The sequence below is a fragment of the Phalacrocorax aristotelis genome, chromosome 3 (genome assembly GCF_949628215.1).
Source record: "Phalacrocorax aristotelis chromosome 3, bGulAri2.1, whole genome shotgun sequence".
Lineage (NCBI taxonomy): Eukaryota > Metazoa > Chordata > Aves > Suliformes > Phalacrocoracidae > Phalacrocorax > Phalacrocorax aristotelis.
This window is the reverse complement of record NC_134278.1, coordinates 67,112,598-67,133,436: the sequence shown is the minus strand read 5'-3', so window position 1 is coordinate 67,133,436 and position 20,839 is coordinate 67,112,598. Positions and strand designations below refer to the sequence as shown.

At 41.0% G+C, this 20,839-nt stretch overlaps 1 protein-coding gene across 2 annotated transcripts in view; it reads right to left on the bottom strand.

Annotated features, from left to right (window-relative positions):
• Positions 1-20,839, bottom strand: part of AIG1 (androgen induced 1) — a 132,874-nt gene that overhangs the window by 49,262 nt on the left and 62,773 nt on the right. The window contains exon 4 of one of the 2 annotated variants that reach the window (XM_075087807.1): positions 3,791-6,578. The exons of the other annotated variant lie outside the window; for it this stretch is intronic. Within the exon in view, the coding sequence (XP_074943908.1) occupies positions 6,543-6,578 (36 nt within the window). The 3' untranslated portion in view covers positions 3,791-6,542. Of the gene's footprint in view, positions 1-3,790; positions 6,579-20,839 lie in introns of those variants that run through there. 2 annotated transcript variants of the gene reach the window in all.

Genomic DNA, 20,839 nt, shown 5'->3' with positions numbered 1-20,839 from the left:
GTTACTTTATCTTCCCTTTTTTGTTCATGCTTCCAGTTTGTCAGCAACTGAATCAATAATTAACTTGGACTGTCATGTTTTCTGTAACATAAATAGAACATTTAAAATAACAGCCCTGAAAAGCCCTATTTTCTTTAGGTTACACAACATCTCAAAAAAAGCAGGCAGCTGAAAACCACTACACAACTGATTTTAATGTTTTGAGTTGCGAGGGAAAGTCAGCTGCAGGACACCCACATCTGTTTTTCAGAGGCTCAGGGTGAACGAAAAGCGAGGACTCTTCACAGGTTTTCTGAACAAGTATGTAAGAGTGCTCTTTGCTTTTTCACTGCCTATGGAAGTGGCAGGTTATTCCTAGCCTTACAAACACCTTTGATCTGGATAGGTGAGGACCCATTAAAGAATCTGCTTTCTTAGGGGCTCACAAAAGATAACAACAGACAAGCATGCGCTGCTTTGCAGGCAGCAGTCATCCAAAATGCCAACTCGTGTGACCGCTATTGGCAAAGACAAATGTCTAATCTATTAAAAAAAACCAAAACAAACCAAAAAACTCACGCGTATCCCCTCCCTCCAAATCTCTGTAGCTATAGTGGCTGTGCCATGCTGTTTCTTAGAGAGTTGGGACAGTATATTTCTTATTATTTTAACAAGATGGGAAAAGCAGTGACATGACATCAATGGATATAAATGTGGCTGCAACTAAGATTGTCAGAAACCTCTTGCCTTATGAAAACAGTTCTGCTCAGCTTCAGAAGGGCTGAATTATTATGCCTCATTATTCCTGATACATTTTGGTGGGGGGAAATACACTGAAAACAAGGAATCTGCAAGAAATACTGACTGCAGTGTACTGCATTTAAGTATGCGTTTAAATATGTGGTGAGGTGTGATCTTATTTCTGGAGATGTGCTGTAATATCTGGTCTAAAACCAACAATGTACGGCTGTCAAAAAGACAATGGAATATAATTACTGAGGAGGCTCTTTTGCAAAGGATCACATGAAGACAACATAAAAGCAGAAGAAAACTATTATTATGCTTACAGTTTTGTCACTATGGGCTTTTCTATGCTGAAGACAATTTACTACAATTTTTTCCCTCCACAATTTCTCAAAAAAGAGGGACAAAATATTACTGAAACCTTGTTTTCTAGATTAAGAGATGAACAGCACAGCACACCACACTTCACTAACTCCTGTCTGGTTCTAATAGTTTAATAATCCTTTCCCCAGCGGGAAACCAACACTGAAAAAGTACTACAAAGAAAATGCTCCGATCCAGTTAGGGTTAAAGATTTTGCTGTTCATTTTGAACACAGGGGATCAATATAGGGAAACCACCTTTTTATGAAGTAGCTGTTTAATAAATAGCAAAGAACATTCCCTGCTGGAACTGCCTGTGCAAATATATGCTTAAGACTTTAGTATCTGCAATATGTTCTCCTCACTACTGGGGACCTGGCTGCCCTCTCCACTCCCACATCGTCAGAAGCAGCTATGCAGCACAGCGATTTGATGAAGCTCTTTCTCATGACATTCTGGAAAATGATTCAGCTAATGGCTTGGTGGGCAGGTCCAATTTTTTGCCTCATTGTCTGTGTTCTGACTCCAACCCTGTATAATATTTTGGAGAAAGTTCGCCTTTTCCGCACTGTGCCGAGTAAATATTTTGTCAGTTGTTAAGGATGCGCTGCAGAGTAAGACCCGACAACGTATCCAAATTCAGCAGCAAGACTTGGAACCGTGTTAGAACTTTTTCCAGATTGTGATTTGTAATGTATTTCAGAAGCCAGCAGAAAACCAACCACTTGAACTATTACAGAAAGGCTGAATGAACCCTTTTCAGAGCAGTAAAATGTTTTTTCCCCATAGCTGAAAAAAAAAAATCGTTAACACTAGCAGAAAGGGCTGGGTGACAAAGGGGGAAGTTTACTTCCTGACTGCTCCGTGGTGCTGCATGTTCCCCAGCGAAGAGCAATATCTGTGCTGCACCAGAGAGAAAAACCTCACTGGGACGAGGCGAAAGGACCAGTGCTAATGCACTGTGATACCAAATGGCTGTGATACCAAACTGCCCATGTCAGAGACACATCCTCATGACCCGCTGGTGAGGGGTAAGCAAAGAAAATGAAAATAGAAGCTGCCCTCCATCCTGCCTCCACAGTGGAGCTATAGAGAAGGAGGCACAAATTAAGACTAAACAAAGGCTTGTTTCAGGAACATAATTATTTGATCTCTGCTGCGGCCAGGCCATTACTAGAAGTGATGGTCACTAAAACTGAATTCCACTACTTAAGCTAGAAAAACATTTAGCTTATAAATTACTAAATAAAGAGAATGAAAAGTGAACACAACTATGTGGCTCAGCATACATCTATAACAACGTCATGGTAACCAGTTGTTTGTACTTTTTATGTTATGTCTAACATAAAATCTCTACAGTAATAATCTGTGGGAAAAACAAACAGATGATAGACTCATATTTGTGGTGTTGTTGTTTGGACCAATGAAGAAAAAAAGTTAAAAAGCACCTTCCTTTCCAATACAACAGTCCGTCATATAATTTTGCTAGAAGCTGTATTAAAATAATCGATATCTTGAGGTTAGTATGCCAGAGAGATTCTCTCTCTCTTTTGTTGTTATGATTGGGGCTGAATAAATAATTTTTACAGTCTGGTGGCAAGGTACAAAAATCCTGAATTGCTGAAAAGAATGCAAATGATGACAAGGGCCACCAGAAAAGCAGAGACAGAGCAAGAAGACAGAAACTGAAAAAATAATGTTGCTGTCCTCAGTGGAATGTATACCTGAGGAAATTTCTGTCACTACCCCAGCTATGCAACAGTAATAAAAATGGCAAGCAGTTTCACCTCCTTCCATCCATGCATCCATTCTTCCTTTATTCCCTCCTCTCCATCCCTCTTCCTCCTTTTTCTCTTTCCTTCCCCTCCTTCCTTTACTTCTCCCTCTCATTTTTTCTGACGTTTTTTTGTGAGGTACAGACTTTACATGGGAGATAGTAGTAGGCTTTTTCTAGCAGAGGAGAGAGTACCACTTTCTCAACCAGGAAAATTTTTGGACAGCATTTACAATCAAGCCTGGCTAATGGTTCTAGTCCCTGACTGACCTCTGCTACTTCTGGCATGCTCAAAGCAAAGAAAGCCAGTCCTTGAGGAAAGGCCATACCAAAAACCTCCTAGAAGGCCAGAAGGCTTTAATTTTTGTTGCAGCTACGCTTTGCTTTTGGCAACAGCATCCAAAATGTCTCACTGAATCATCAGGCAATAAACTGAGGCATAAATTGATAAAATCTATAAATTTCAATCTGTAAGAAGAGTAATTCTTGACAAAATTTACAATTTGCACTGTGAAAAACATTTCCAGTTTTGTTTCTTTAGCACATTCATAAGCTTACCATCTTGCTCTCTCTTCAGCTTTGGGGACAACATGTCAGGCAAACATAAGCACAGGCTTCTTCTCCAGACCACCACGTTGTATGTACTGGTTTACCCAAGAAGTCCTTTATGTGCTATCCTCCCACCCCATCCAATTTCAGGACTTTCCTGCCATGGTCTTAAGCCAATGGCTCCTCCATACCACCACTCTCCTTTTCCCCATCAGCTGGGTTGGACACGTGCCCTCCACTCAGCTCCTCCCTGCAATAGCCAGAGCTCTGGCTGCCCCTTCCCTGCCATTTCACAACCCTCTCCTCCTCCTTCACTTTGCCTGTGGCTTCCCACGCTCTTCTCCCCAACTCTTGTTTCTTTTGTTTCTTTTTCTTCCCTCTGGAGGACTGCTCATGTATCAGTCTCTTCTGATTCATCAGAAGCGAAGCAGAAGTGACACAACCAGCTGAAGAAAAAGCCATGGGCAAGGTGTGTGGTTGTGTCCTGCGTTTCTGCTGCATCTAGTGTATCAGCGCCTGCCTCCGACTGGGGCTTTCCAGCATGGCCGAAGTGCAAGCAGCTGAGCAGAACACTTCAGAGCCACTGGTCAGGCATGGCGACACATGGCATACAGGTCTGTAAGTACTAGTCAAAAAAACTGCCGGAGGAATATAAAACTTCTGGAGCAAGTCCAGAGAAGAACAGTAGGGTGCCTCATGACATATGCTGGTTTCTGGTTTTAGAATGGCTTTTTAGACACCTTTCAAAAGCAGTCAAAACTGCAGATAAAAAGAACAGTAGTAAGATTCTGAACAGACATTCCCTTTTTTATCCCCTGTCCTTTCTGGCTTGGTTTTACAACTCCTCTGCAGACCAACCAGAAAGTCAGTACAACCTGGAAGACCCACCCAAGCTTCACGGCCCTTCAGTTTGGGACAGAATCACACGGAATCACAGAACCACAGAACGGTAGGGTTTGGAAGGCACCTCTGGAGATCATCTTGTCCAACCCCCCTGCTTGAGCAGACCCACCTAGAGCAGGGGGCACAGGAACACAGGGACACTCGCTGAATCCCATGGGTTCCTGGATAGAACAACACAAAAAAGAGGAAGGGACACATTTTGGGAAATGCTAACCCAATTATGCCTTTCCATCAATGTGAAGGGCTTAAGGTGGCACAAGGACCTCTGGCTGCTCTTTTAAGGATTGCTGAAGCAAGTGTGAGAAGAAGCTCTTTTAAGATGATGATTTCCTCATATAAGCAAACACCACAACAGAGGTGGGGCAAGGCATTAAACCTGCAGTCTCCTTTCAGGGCCCAGCCCCATTTTCAACCCATATTTACATCTACTGTCAACATAACTTTGCCCACTTAAGGAGGTCCAGTCCCTCCCACAGGGCCATTTACTTTCTTTCAGCTGGTGGAATTTGGGACCACCGCACAACAGGACATGTTATTTTACATACACAGTTGACCAAATCCAGGTGGCCTTTATCATCTGTTATTCTTATTCAGTGTACTCTCAGGCAAAGATCAATGTCAGTTCCTGAATGTAAAGAGAGTTTACCTGAGGAGAAAATGGGTAAGGATCTCATTTCCACTGACTTCAGTATCAGAAAGTATTTCATACCCTGCAACTTCCTTAGTGGCCTTCTGCCGGCCCATGTAATGTTGCATCTATGCAGCTGTTTAAACCACTGTTCAAACGTACCCACTGGAAAAATCTACTGGTGCCACAACTGATAAAAAGAGGTGTGGCACTTTTGCAACTACTTCTTAAATTTTAATTATTCGTTAGTTTTGAGGAACCATATTAGCTTATATATCATCAGAGAACACGGGACTTAACAAAAAACTGCAATTGCCTCTTCCTGGTACACAGACAATATTTTGGTGAGATTACAGACGCAAATCTTTGCAGCATTTCAACAGCCGAGGTCCTTTCCTTTTGTGTCAAAATTGCAATATCAAGAAGAAACATCACTGAGCTCCTAACCCATTCATGCATGTGTTTCTAATTATTTTCTTTCAGTCTGTTATCCAGAATCAGAAATTACATTAGTATAAGAACACAAGTTTTCTCTGTCGTGGTTTAGCTTTTCATCTTTCTGCTGGATGAAGGAATGAAGTCATAATAATTTACTTATATATGTTAAAAATTATAGCCCACTTACATGTATTTAGTTTGAGATAAAGCCAGTAACTGTCCTTAGCAAGTAAATACAGTCCAAAATGAAAGTCATTGTTTCAACAAAAAATAAAAGGCATTGCTTTCCTCAGTAGTCTGACTCCATTAGGTGTTCCGTGTGTTTACCAGCTGTAAGACTTGACTGAGGTTAAGTGAATGAAGGGATAGAGTCAGTGACTAAGTGAGGAGACAGCAGGTAATGGAACCAGGAAATTAGGTATAAGCCACCAAAGGATTAATTATACAGACCCAGTCCTCTGATCTACTCTGTTTGGCACCTGGCCTAAAGGAATGCACAGTGCACGTATGCTCACTACCTACAGCCAGTTTCAGCTGCGTACATGCACTGCCGACCGCTTCGGTTCTGCACATTTCTGAAAACATGCCGCAGACGTCAATTTTTTTGGCATATACATGCTCAAGTCACTTGCTTAGAAGAAATACACCATTTTTGGGGTATCTGGCAATTCAGACTGCAGTACTTACTTTTTTAAGCCCAGTGACTGAAAGCAAGTTTATGCAATTTTGTTTACTGCCGCAAAGAAATTCACACCGCATCTTAACAGCACATAAGATGACATATGATGAGGAAAGAGCTTAATAAGGCAGGCAAGTATCAAAGAGCAATTCAATACAACTTGAGAAAAACATTTTAAAATTTTGCTTAGAAAAGTTTAATTATATGTATTTTTACATCTGTGAAGATGCTTCTTAAAAAGCAAACCATTGGGTAATTCCTCACTGCACTTAAAGGAATGGTCTAACTTGTATTGATATATTTGATATATTGTATATATCAACAGAGAAGCTACATCAAATGATAAAATTAAATAGTAATGTTTTGCAGGGTTGGCAGAGTATGCTCATGGCATGAGAAGTACAAAGACACAATATTAATTCAGTATCTTTCAGAGACAAGAACCAGATTTGTGCACATTTTGTAAGCTTTTCCTTGTTATGTCCATTAACCAGCATTTTGAATGACGTATGTTTGGCCTTTCTGGGAAAAAAAAAAAGAAAATGTGAACTTTACTTCAGGAACAACCCAAGAGAACTAATGAAGCTTTCTTAACCTCACCAAAAGGAAGACAATATAGGAGAGGTCCTTACTTCTATTTTTGTACTTTTTATACTACGTGAAAAGGAATTAAGTGATAAAAAGGGGCACTAGAAGCAACTGGATAAAAGATCCCTCTAGCACAAGGTCCATGAGGACAGCTGTATGGCTATCCTTAAGCATAATGTATACCAAAGTAGAGGTATATCTCACAGCATGACTGGAACCTCACACCACACTCAGCCTGGGAGGTAGCCTGTGTAAATCACTGATTTAGGGGACACAAATCTCTGCACAAGTCTTTTCAGCATATGGTGCAGAAAAGGTACAGGAGGGCCGTAGGAGAGCCTAACACTGAGAGAGTGCCATTGCCTCTCTGTTCTCTGGCACACAAGTGGAAGCTTTCAGAAGCTCAGTGTAGAAACTTGCCCACAGCTCCAACACCTGTGAACTATGTATTTCTTCGTAATTAATGTATAGTTATCTTTTTCAAATTGACATCCCATCTTCCACCAAAAGACTTAGTCAGGTCTCCTTCTCCCAGTAGAAGGAAGGACTGCAGCGTTGTTATTTGAGCTTTGGCTACACCTTTCATTTTCATCTAGGTATGCTATTGATTTTGTTAGAAGGTTGCATTTGGGAGGGATGAGAAACCAAAATTAAGTTTACAGCGGAGTAGGCTTTAAAAAAATTACTTCTGTGGCTATTCTCTGTCCTTAATCTTGAGAACTGCAATGAACTACAAGTCTACAGAGGCAAACTTGACAAATTTTAAATAATTTTTTTCCTTTCAGAGTATAATTTATTATTGTTTCCAAAATTATCTTCCACAGACTACTGCAACAACAAACACAAGTCCATGCTGATCAGAATATCATCTCACTGGCTGATCTAATCTCACTGAAAGAAAGGGAGGCTTATAAAAAATGTTTAAAGACTAAACAGTACAACTAGTGCCAAGTTTCGCTTGACTCATGCTATATGGAAGCTGAGGCCCAAATAGCCAATGTTCTTGTCTGCCAGAGGCCCATGTTCTCAAGTTCAAACACATTTTATATTTGCCAGTCATACTGCCAGTAATCACCAAGCTCTACTAAAGAAGACATTTAATAACTTGTATGACACCATACACTATATTTAATTTTCTCTTTAAAATGCATTAAGAAACATTTTGTAAAACACAAATTCATTATAAACAAAATGTAATCAGTATGGGTGTGTATACCCAGATGTCTGCCTGTGAGACAGATTTTGGAAACTAAAAGCTCTAATTCATCTCTTCTGAAAGGCCCTAGATTTTACAAGGTCAGACCAAAAAGTCTCTAATAAAGAAAAAACCATGAATGCACAGAAGGAACACACATCTGTTCATGCTGCAGTTCATACTGCAATTCAAAAGCAACACAAGGAAAGGCATGCAAACAACATAATTTTGTTGGTTCTGGTGGGCTTTTAGATAACCAGGAAATTTTTGGTTAAGAGCAAACTAGAAAAAAAGAGCTATGAAAGCTTAGCATATTCCAGCTCTATCCCCTCTGGCTGCATTGCTCTGAAGAGGCTGCTGAAAAAGACAAAAACCTCTGACATTTCTGATCCTCCTTCCAGAGGGAAGTAGAGTCTGTCAGTCTTCCTTTTGCCAGTTTGGAGGCTGTGCAAGTGTACACCAGCATTTTAAGACAGAACAGGGATGTACCAGAGGCCAGAAAATCCCTTTCCATAGGTTGTCTTAAACAAAGCAGAGCCTCGGGACAAAGGCAAGAGGAAGCGGTCTTGGGTGGCAGCCCGTGGTTTGGGAAGGAGTCCAGGTTGCTGAGCACCCACAGTGCCCCAGAGCGAGGACCACTGCGTGGGCAGGGCACAGCTTCGCTCGATCTCATCTAGAAGGAATCCTGGAAAACGTAATCCTAGGATCTGCTGGGATTTGCAGACCTCCATAGAAAGGCATATTTGAAAGCAGTGGAAGATAGAAGCAGCCTCCTTTCCAATAACTTAAGAAAGCCTGAATGGAACTAGAGATGATGCTCATCTCTCCTCTAAGCAGGGAAAAAAACCTCTGTGTTTGACTTTCAATGCCAAAACTGAGGAGGCATCCATTAACTTAACCACAGCAACACCTGGGATAGTTTTAAACTCTGTAAGCAAGACTTTTATTTTTTTTTTTTTTTAATTTACTCAAAGTGTTTTAAGTTGCTTGTTTGTTTAGACTTCGCCACTAGAGCTCTGGGGAGAAACCTCTCTTCAGAGAGAAGCTGTATTGTTTGTTTGTAAAATAACTTCATAGGCAAAGCCTGCAGGGAAGGTTGACCTGTAACATGCAGGAAAAGCAAACAAGAGTGGTAATGGATTCAAAGGTTAATACAGAGTCAATGAGGAAATTAATTAGGTTAATGAATGCCCTCAGGTACCCACCCACCGACCCCTTCATCCAAATATAATGGCATAGCTGCACCACAGCTCTGGGTACATCCTCAAGAGGGATGAGAATCAGATACTGTAAACCAGTGTGAGATGCAACATGTGGGAATGTATGCAAGCTTTAAGTGTGTAACCCTGCACAAGTGTACCTATGAATGTTCACCTGCTAGGTTGCAACACTAATACCTTGCAGATTGACTGACTTAAGGCCAGGAGAGCCCCTGCTGATTGCTGTTTGACCTCCTACAGTGCACAGGCCACAGAATTTTGCTCTGCAATTGAAGTAAACCATTATTTTCAAAAGTGTGCATCACTGAGCCCAATGTGGTAAGGTTGAACAACAAACCATCGTACAGGTAGAAGACTTACCTACTTCCCAACCTGTCTTTATAGATGGATTTTCTCACGCTGACTCCCGAAAAAGCTTACAAGCAGCTAAATTAACTTCCCAGCACAGCTTAAATTCAGACAACATTTCAGACTCCTTCATTTCAGAAGTGCCTCCCCAACCTTCTTCTCCCCAGTTTGGGATTTAAGAAACAAACTCCACCCAATACTCCAGGTCACACCTGGTAAGCAATTTACTGGCTTATTTAACATCATCCCTTCTGTACTGCCCCATTATCTTCAAGAACTACCTCAAAACTGTAAGGTGCTGTAAAACATGTTTACATAAATTAAAACAGCAATAAAAGGCTGCCAGGAAATTCTATAGTATGCTACCAAAATACCTCAAGGTACTTCACATAACCCGAATGCTGAGGGTGAAAAAGCATCACAGTTAAAACAGTCACAAAGTTGCATGTTGGGGTTACAAAATTTCTTTCAGAATGAATTTCTGACAGAAACATAGTTTGGGTATAACTGAAATTTTGTCATTTTTGGTTTGACAGAATTTTTCCATGCTCATAAACAATCTAAAAGGTCCATCAGGCTACTTCAGCATGGCTGCATTGGGGACATGCTGCCTTCTCCCAGCAGCTTTCCAGAACAATGTAGCCTTGGGGGAATTTCAGTTTTCAAGCACCCGATGGACCAGGTCTTGGCTGTGGGCTGAGCTTCTGACTAGACCACACGTCTCATAATGCAGTTCCTCCTCCTCTCAGACTGAGTGACCAGCTTGGAGAAACACAAGTGCAACCGTGAAGTACTGTAGGAAGATGCAGTTCAGGTTTGAACTAACTCCGAATGAATTATTTTTGACTTCCATATTTAAAATGTTTGAAATTTATATAAAAATAAGATATATTGGTACAAAATAATGCAAAAAACCTCAACAACAAAAAAACCCAGAATGAAACATTACCATTTTTTTGCCTCCATTAATGATATAAAGAGTAAATGGAACCTATGGATATATGAAAAACTGGTGAATAATGGCTATGCAGACTGCTGCATGTCTATATAGTAGTCGTGTGTTTGGGTCTGTCAGATGTGAGACCTTGGAAAGTCCTACCTGTGCTGCATTTATGAGTATATACAAGTTATCTTTAGTAAACTACCATTCTATCCCAAAAAGAGAGAAACAGAGACTTGCTTATTTGAGGCTGCACAGGAGAAAAAGAGAAATAATTAATGCAAACTTCCAGGCAGGTAAACTAAGCTGTAGAACTTGCTGCCCTTCCTGGGGAAAACCTTTTCTGAACGCAAGAAGAATAACGGATTGGGAGGGCTTTAAAATGAGGCCAAGGCCAGGGAACCATACTCAGAAATGAAGTGGCATTAACAAGTGACAAGCTCACATCTGTCCCTAATAGCACCGTTTAGCGGCTGACATGTTACAGCTAGTCAGCTAGGTCAACCGCATGTAAACAGGTTTATTGTATACAGCCTATTTTCTCTGTCAGGCTTTCCTCCTAAAATAAACAGCAGTGTGCTCCATGCAAGGTAGGTGGTGACCGTCTCACCTTGTGTGTGTGCTGGTTTACTAGGGATGATCAAAATTAACTGCAAGGGGGCGCCGGACCCGTGGATCCATGTAGATCACAGCACAGTGACAACTCAGGTGCCCCCCATCAAAAGAGGGTATCGGAACAGGGGCAAGAAGAGCCACTAGTGCTACTGAGAGATTGCAGAGCTTCTCCTTAGATGAGTCTCTCAGATGTCTTAACCTGATCAGTTTATCCAAAAGAAAACACAAGATCTCTCCACGTATGGTAAACAGTGATACAAAGCAAGGAATAAAGGGCTCTTTAACGCAGCAGTGGGAAGCACAACAAGCTGAAGTCAGGAAAGTGTGCCAGGAGAGGTTTAGGTTGGATATGAGGAAAAGGTTCTTCACCCAGAGGGTGGTGGAGCACTGGAACAGGCTCCCCAGGGAGGCAGTCACGGCACCAAGCCTGTCAATATTCAAGAAGTTCTTCAACAACGCCCTCAGACACATGGTGTGAATTTTGGGGTTGTCCTGTGCAGGGACAGGAGTTGGACTCGATGATCCTTTCGGGTCCCGTCCAACTCAGAACATTCTATGATTCCAAGTTAGAAATTTGTAAAAGAATTAGCAGCGACAATGAATAATGACAGGAGCAAGCTGCTAAGGAAAACAGAAGATTGTTTATCTCTTCAGATCATGACCAAATGCCTTTCTGGAAGATAAACTTCAGCGAAACAAAAATTACTGTGCTCACTACAGGTGCAAGTGAAATGTTATGGCCTGTGTTACACAGGAGGTCAGACAAAATGATCTAATATTCTTTTCAGACCTTAATGCCATGAATGTCTGGGTTTGTCTGCATGGTATTTTGTCAGTAGGGGAGAATTCACTGCTTCTGAGTCTGGATGAATCCACGCCAACAGTGAACCAGGAGCTGTGTAGCTGTGGTTAGCTCGGTGCACAATCCAACCTAATAAACTTGCTCCTGGCTTGGAGCTGGCTGATGCCCGGCCAGCTCACAACATGGAATAAAATTGCATCTGTCTGCAAAGTACCATACTGACACACCTGCCCCTACCCAGCAGGCCAGCCACCCTAGCCCACTTTTGAGATAAGGAGACAGGAGGCATGTCTGTGCCACGTCCTGGAACGTGGTGCAGGGATTTCCAAGGTAGCACCCATGGTGCTTGTGCCAGACCCAGCAGCAGCACAGCCACCTCAGCCCCATTGATAAAACCTGGACAAGGGGCAAGACCCATCCCCAAGGACCCAGTGCTGTGCTAACCCGGCCGTGCTGCCTTCAGGACTGAGTCAGCATGTTGGCACAAGTGATGTACCACACGGTGCCAGGACACAGCCGGCCATAGTGGCTACCCCTACCACAGGATAGAGGGGCATAAGGTCCTCTCGCTGCACGTGGTACTCTGAGGTAAACTGTATCATGGATTCTCTTCTTCGGGAGCAAGAACGAGGGCTCAAGACACACTCACTGGTTGCAGCTGGAGCGTAAATGCGCTGAAAGGATGACCTGCACTCCCTTCCTTTCCATCAAACTCTCAGCACCTGCTCGGTGACCTGTCTCTTTCTCAGCAAGAACCGAACCAAAGCAATTCCAACTGCAAAAGGAGTGATGTGGTCACACTGTTTTCCGTGCTTGGTATCTGAAGAGTAGGATAATGAACAAGGTGGTAAGAATGTGCATTGGATGTACAAAGAAGGGCAAATGAAGTGCATGGTGCTAAGATCATTGCCACCGCATGATTTGCCTTTACAGAAAGTAAATTGAGCAACACCCTGAAAACCTTTGTTTGTCAGCAGAGCGCTCTACACTGACAAGAAAAGCACAGCTTGAGCAAAGAAGACTGAACGTGATCCTGAGGGATGAATGTTTTCCAAAAGGGCTTATGCCACAGGACTGAATTAATGATGTGAACAATTGCTGAAGTAAAAGCACAAACCAAAAGTGAAATTCAGATGTTTACTCCACTGGGGACAATCTGGCCCAAAATGGTAGGTGCTGGGAAGGAATTAATAGGGGAGAAAGGATTAACCACTTCTCCAGAAACATAAATACAGAACATTTTTGAAAAATATCTTAAGATTTGTAAGAAGCAGCAGAAATTTATATTATACAGAGAACACAATAAAAATAAGAAAGTCAAAGGTAAAACTAATTGATATAATCTAACCTTTCAACCATTCTGGGAATGGCTGATCCTCCCCTTTTTTAAAGGCATCAGATCCTTAATTTACATGATTAGTCGATAATCTCAGCTTTCATTCAATAAAAAAGGTTTTCCGATCCTTCATGATGTGAAGAAGAGCTTACAACTGAGGCCCTGAGGATTAAACTGCCAAGGCAAAATTCCCAAACTTGCATATTTCTGAGCCTCCGCTCTTTTTAATCCTGACCATTCAGATGTTAATGCTTGCAGGTTTACCCTCAAGACCACTGACACCTGGTGAAGAGCCCAAAAATACTGGCACCAGCATAGGATGCTCAGGGTTTATTTACATGTTTCCCTGAGATTACGTAAAGAAATACACAATGAGAAGGACTGGTGTGTGAGCAGTACTAGCACATACGAATTATTCCACAGTATAACTCCTGAAGGCATCCTGTGTCATTAGGTTCAGTGGGTGGACAGTTCCATGAAAGAATAATGCCCAGCCGGATGGGCAGAGTATTTGGAAAGAGGCACTAGGGGTGGGATTTAAGCTGTATAGGAGCTACTGCATATAAAGCATCGTAAACACTTCAAAAAGGCATAGTGATTGCAAAACAGAAATATTTAGGATGATAACAATGCCCTTAAAGTTAAGTTTTTCCGTAATCATAGGACCTTAAAAGTTGAAAACTCTCCTTCTTCCCTCTCTATTGCGCACCAGTATGATTCTCACGAACATATCACTTCAGTTGCTGTGCTAGAAACAAAAACAGGATGGATATTAGACATTGGAAACTCTCCATTTGCCTTTACCACAAGGGTTTTTTTTTCCCATGGATCATAAGAAGGGCAGACGGGCATTCCCTTGAGGCAAACAGAGATGTTTTCAGAACATCATGCAACAGGAATACTCCCTGACAACATGTCTATAATAATATGTTCTAAATACAACTTTCTGTACTGCACCTTAGGCTATTTAGTGGTGGACATATTTTCATGCCCATTCATTTTCCCTGAACTTGTGTAGGGACCACTGCAACTAAACACCAGCCTTTTAAAAGCAGTACATCTCATTTAGCCCCACAGATGCTCCTAACAAGTCAACAGGTCCATAAAATTTTCTGAAAAAGGATCTGTGTATCATCACTATCCAGTTTCTCAATCCGCAAGGTGGAAAAGGTTATGATGAAAGAAATGCACTTAGTCACAGAGTATCTGGCAAGCGGAAAGATTCCAGCCCACCCCTTGTCCCCGCATCTAGTTTCCTTACAGAGCTTCTATGTGGCAGGAGTTTGATAAAGACATGAAAAGTGAGACAGTGCCAAATGCCATTCAAGGCTTCCCTCTGGATAGACTTGCAGAAGAAAGGAAAGAAGATTCTGAATTTGTTTCAGTACCATGAGGCTTCACTCAACACACAGCTAATGTAAATGCCACCCCAGGTGACATTTCCTCAAGCACTAACAACAGGCAAACATGGCTCCCTGTCTCGAGGCGCGTACTAGACAGCTCAGCTTGGTTCTCCCTGGGTAGCTCACCAGCTCCTTCCCTGCACATCTAGTAGAACATCAGGTTTGGTAAATGCCCTCCCATGAACATAGCAGGAGGAAGAAGACTGTTGACTCTCTCATGTTCTCAGAGCAGCTGCCTTCTCTTTGAATCTCCATGAATCCCAGCTGCAGTAGCCCTCCTCACTGAGAAAAATATAATTTTTCTGTGCTGCTGATGGTCCTTTCCGTTTCACATCTGGAGACTGTTAACTGTTTCCCATGTGGTCTGAGTTTTAGCAGCAGAAACACTCCAACAAATTCTAGTAAAACTGATTTATTTGTGTTAACTGGACACTGGATACCAAAATAATACTGTATGGGGGCCTTTATTCTCCCTTCCTCTTCACATTGACATTTCACCTTGACCTGTCCTCTGAAATAAATTCTAGGGAAATCTCATGTTTTAGTGGTTGGAAGTTCGGAACTGAAAAAGTCAAAAGCTGAAAATAATTTAAGCATGACATATCCTCTGTTTAGGAGAGCTTAAGTATATATGAATGGCGGAAGTCCCAGCTAAAACTCAAACTTGATGCTGTGAGGCTGCGACTTCCCCTTGGATACCAACAGCTTACAACAACCTCTGTTTTTGCAAAGTCATAATTTGCTGCCATGGAAAGAATTATATTAGCAGAAACTGAATGCATTGCTTCAAATCTTTGAGGGACAAAACACTGCAGGAGGGAAAAAGATACATATGCATGTATGTATTTTTTGCAACTGCATAAAAGAGAAACCAGATAAATAGAGCAGAGGGGAGTGCTCAGTGGAGCTGGGAAAATGGTTTTAAGTGGCTAGCATGGAGGAAAATTTACCCAAGTCTTGTACAGTAAAATTTACTACCTTTCCAGAAGGCAGCCAGTTGTGAATTTATCAATGCCTTATTTGGTGCAAAAACACTTCTGCAGAAATATCTTTGTTTAACATTCAAGCTACTCTTACGTGAAAGCGAGAAGGATAAGTTAAATGCTCTTCAAAAGTAAACTACCACAAGTAACTAAAGAAACCAAGATTTTATACAGATATTTATTTAAAAATCAACACTACCAGGGAAAAGAACTAATTTGATAGTTGCACAACGCTTTCTACTCTACTCAAGCAGGAAAAACCTTCCCCCATGAGATCAGCAATGTGCCTAAACCATGTGGCAGAGAAATAACCTTTAGAACCGAGAATGTGAGAATGAAGGAGCTGACGGTTTAGATCAGTCAAGTATTTGTTCCGTTATCTTACTTTCTCAGTTTAATTTAGTTCTGAGCCCATTGCTGCAAATTTACCAGCTACCAGAACGTTTTGCTGCCCACAGTGCTACATCCTTGCGTTGCATGAGGCGGCAGAAGACATAACACGCCCCACGGCTGCAGCCTGAGGCTTGCTGCTGCTGCTGCTGCTGCCATGTCAGGGGAGCATGCTCTCTCCTGGACTCTGCTAGTGCGTGTATCCCGTTTTGGGATTTATATTGCACATAAAGGTGGTGCAGTGCAGGACACAGAAAGGCTGCACTTGGCTGGCTTGTATCTAATTTATGGGCGGGTGTATGTAGGCATTAAGAGAAGGCTGCAGACCACACGAGGCTCCAGCCGTGCTGTGGCGCAGCAAACTTAAACAATACCTCTGCCCCAGGCAAGGACTGGCTCTTGGGGAAAGGGTTTATTGCCCAGCATTCATCATCAGGTACTCAGGACAATGAAAGAGAACAGGTTTTATTTCTGCTACAAATCATGCACAGCACCAAAACACTCTGTTGCAGCCAGGACAAAACCAAAAGTTTGCCTGTGATCTCTGACAAAGAGGGACTTTTTTTTTTTGTAACTGAGACAAATTGTAGCCTTGAGATAATGGAACCGAATATCATTTTTGAAGAGTTTTGTACATCATTCTATCTTAAGAAAAGGAGGAAACGACCTGAAAATCATAAGATGATGGAGAGAGTCCTGTACTGTAAGTGTTTTTGAAGATTTTGAAACCACCGCAACTGAGCCTTCTAGCCTGTAGGCCAATGCAGGAAAGCTGATCAAGAGCTCTGGCAGGGAGAGACTGCCTGCCAAACTCCTACTAATTGGTAATAAGGACAGCTGAAGAAACTAGCCTCAGAAAAGAAAAATACAGCTTGAAACCTCAGGCCAACTTCTTCAGGAACACAACTACTTCTGAAGAGAGTAGTAGATCCGCGTGCATGGATAGATATAGGCTAATACCCATAAATAGCTCCAAGCTGGCAGCGCTACGGCAGTAACAGAAGCCAGACTGTGGTAACAGCCGGCTTCGCTATAGAAATTTTCATCTTAATGCCATCTTCCTTCTTGCTGTGGGAGATGCATTGAAAACAGGTCTGGGTAGTATATTAAAACTCTATCAAGCTTTCAACAAGGTTTCATAAGGTTACACCAGTAATTCTTAAATTTCATTTTAGAAATTCAGTTCAATCTCTACACTATACCTATAAAACCTCTAGATTTCACTGTTCACATGAAAATGCCAAGGAACATGACCTTTAAATACAATTTTTATATTTACTCCAGTAAGTTTTCTCTACACCAGTAGTAAGAGCAGTAAGGAACCTTATGCTGAAAGAGTTGAGATAAATTCACCAGATTAAAGAAGCAAATATCCTTTATTCCTTTTGCTGCTGTTAATTTAAACTGAGATAGGTGATTTTATTCCTTCAGAATGAATGTCACACCTCTCAACTAAAAGAATAATATATAAGCCTCAGTAAGGTGTCTTTAATACTCTTGTAAAGTTTAATTCATTTGTTTGCAAAGTGATCCAAGATATCTGGAAAGACTAAGTACTATTTTCTTATCAAAGGTTGGAATAGGGTTGGGAATTCTGCTGCAGTATGCTAAAGAGACTGGTTTCCAAGAACAAAACGAAAACACTAGATTCTCAAGTACAGCACATCTGCTTTGAGTGCACTGAGTTATACAGACAAAAGTAAGGAGAGAGAGGAGTAAAATCATAGCACTTTTCTACCCTTCTGACACCGTGGGGTTGCTGGGGCTCCCATTTCCTGCAAGAGTAAATGAGAATAATTTGCTATTCTAACACATACAGGAACTGGCTGGTCTGTGTCACCTGTGAGGACACCAAGCTGGGGCTAGTTCACAGAGTCATAGAATAGAATCATAGAATCGTTAAGGTTGGGAAAGACCTCTAAGATCATGTGCAGTTAAAACACCGTCAGAAACTTTTTAATGGCAAGAAATTTTACATTTTCCTATTTCTATTTTGAAATTGCAGCCACGGAGTGTTCAGACTCGCCCTTCTCTGCCTAGCAATATATAGGTGGCATTTTCCATGTACAAGCCAACTTGATATAACATGCTTTCAGGTTCACTGCAAAATGTTCTTCCTTGCACTGTATAACTTACCAAGAGGCTGTTCAGTATTATATTACATGGCAACGGTATTTCCAGAAAAAAAAAAAAAAAAAAAGAATTACACATGAATAAGGCAATGAAAGTATGCAGGTAACCATGGCTACTGTTGTGAACTAAATAACATTTTTTATACAGCTGTGAATATTTGTATTATTGCCAGTTAAGCTGTAGAGTTCAGATTTGAGACAGGACTGGTAAACACTGAATTCTTGCCTGAAGAAGGTACTTCCCAAAGTGGATATAGGCTTCTACATTGTGCCACTGCACATTCTGGTGTAATTTTTTGTCTAGTAAACACACATCCTATTATCTCAGTCAAAATAATCAAAGTACAACTCTTCCCGGCCACTGCTTATACTTTGCTCTCAGTGACACACTTTTGCACAAGCTATTTTCTGTCTTAGGGGTACTTTCACTTCCTCTTGCCATATACCTTCAATTGCAACTTTTGACATACCTTTTGAAATAGCTTTGGCTCTATAAAAGAGGCTTTTGAAAGGTCTTAAAAAATTTGCAAGCAAAACTCTCAGCTTTCCTTGATTTTCACTAGTGGCAACACCCCCCTCTTTGGTCCCAACAGCATTCCTGGACAACAAAAGAAAAAACAATTCCAAATGACAGAGCAGATGAGAGGGACCTTTTCTCCTTTGACATCTTTTCAGTTTCCAAGTTCATCCTTCTTAAATCATCCTGCTGTTTACATGACAGAGTCTCCCTTCTTAAATCAATCATCATCAGAGAAGGAATGGAAACCTAAGGGATTTTTCTCCTTACGGAGAAAAGGTACGCCCAAAATCAAATTATTTGGAGCAAGTTGACAGTAGTTGCTATACTGAAAGAAAACATAAACACAAAAGCAGTTAGTGAGATGAACCTGTGCTTCCAGTAATATAAACAAAGTGAAAATAATGAAACGCCTATTGTAACTAAGTGAAGCAGGCCTTAGAGCAACATCTCTCAACTCAAAAATTGAGTCACTTCTTCCTTCCAGTAGAGCATGAGTTTGAAACCCAAGCAAGTGCTTGTTCATTCGCTGTCAATTTGTCTTCTTTGCCTGGTTTGGAGAGAGAGGATTATTTCTTAATAGAAGCACTGGCTAATGAAGCAGAGACAGCTTCGCCTCACAGTTCAATCTTTAACAAACTGCCTGTATCCTCAGGCAAACCACAGATTCCATGTTTTAGTTTCTCCTGAGTAACATGGGGTAAATAGCAACTATTTTCTGCCAGTCTTTGCCTGTCCTGTTCATTTAGGCTAGAAGAAATTTGAGGACTAAACATTTCATATCTGTACCAACAGTGCTCAGTTTATATAAAATTATAGATGTTCTTTAAAATGGTACTAGCTACCAATATTGTTATTAATATATGAATAATAATATATATTTTTATTACTATATAAACACCATTATACACACTATATATATATATACATTTTATATATATACACACGCACACTATATAGTAATCCTACCAAACTGATGTCATGAAGAATAAAACTGTGGGAGGCACAGTAGCACAGTGCTTGGACAAACAACTGTGAGAACTAAAGACCCACAGACTCTGGGGATATTAGAGGCAATGAGTGTACAAAAGCAGGGCACTCTTCTGACTTCTGCATACACAAAGAAGTTGGACAAAGAAAATTGCTCTGCAAACAGTGATCCCGCACAGTGGTCATGAGAAACCAAATGGAACTGAACTTCTGCGTGTTGGTCTAGAATAAATGAAGGGTCACATTTTCAATATCCACTGGCTACTTTAAACTTCCCTTTCAAGCTTTTTCTCAGTGATGTGCAGTACACACAATTATCACCTCCATGTTCTATGGTTCTCTCCAGCTGACTACTATTATCACCTCTTTATTTCAGTATTTGGTCTCCTCTACTTTGCTCCCTGTGTTCTCCTCCTTAATCTCTAAGGCTATCACTTTTTCTCTTAGCTTCTGACACATGCATTTCTTTCTCCTTCGAATTCCCTCTTCTTTTTCATCTTTAATTTCTCTGCTACAGGAGCAAAGACGAAAATGACATCCACCTTAGTCTCTGATCTAAGAATACATACATTTGCCTCCTAAAATGATTCACAGCTGTATGCATTTTTAAACAACTTGTGGCCAACGCAATTTTGTTTGTTAATGGAAACATTAGTAAACCTCTGTGTTAGTAAAAAGACATTTTTAATGGATGTGTCCTTTATAGAAAATGATATCATTTCCCATTCCTTCATTTTAAAAAGTGCCTTAAAATACAAAGTTCAGTAGAGCGACATACATATTTCATCTTTCCCATAAATAGTTCATTAAAAAATTCTACATTACATACTGTATTTGCAAAAGAAGCCACAAAAATGTGCACGGCAGTGACTCAGCAAGTTGGAACTCTGCATATAGGGTTTATAGAAAGCTGGTAAAGCTCAAAGTAACAGAATAAAAAGCTAAACCCCCCCTAACACAAATAAAATTGCTTCCTGTGGGAAACAAACTTAAGGATGTGATTGGAATATTACAGCCATTTTTGATAAAAAAGAATTTCCTTTCTAGGTATACTTGAAGTTTCTATAGCATGCACCATATCAGCCTAGAGTATTTTATGAGATACCAGAGCACCAAATTTGGTATATAACCATAAGTAATGTTATTATTTGAAGCAGAGGTTGCTTCCATTCTGCAGCAGGATGGATAACACCACCAACTCTAACTCTTACTTTCATTTGCATCCACGAGCCTCAAAGTAATTCGCAAAAGGCAATTCACCTCTTCATTGCAACTGAATGAATGGGATGCTGAGGCACACGAAAGGGAAATACCTCCGAGCACC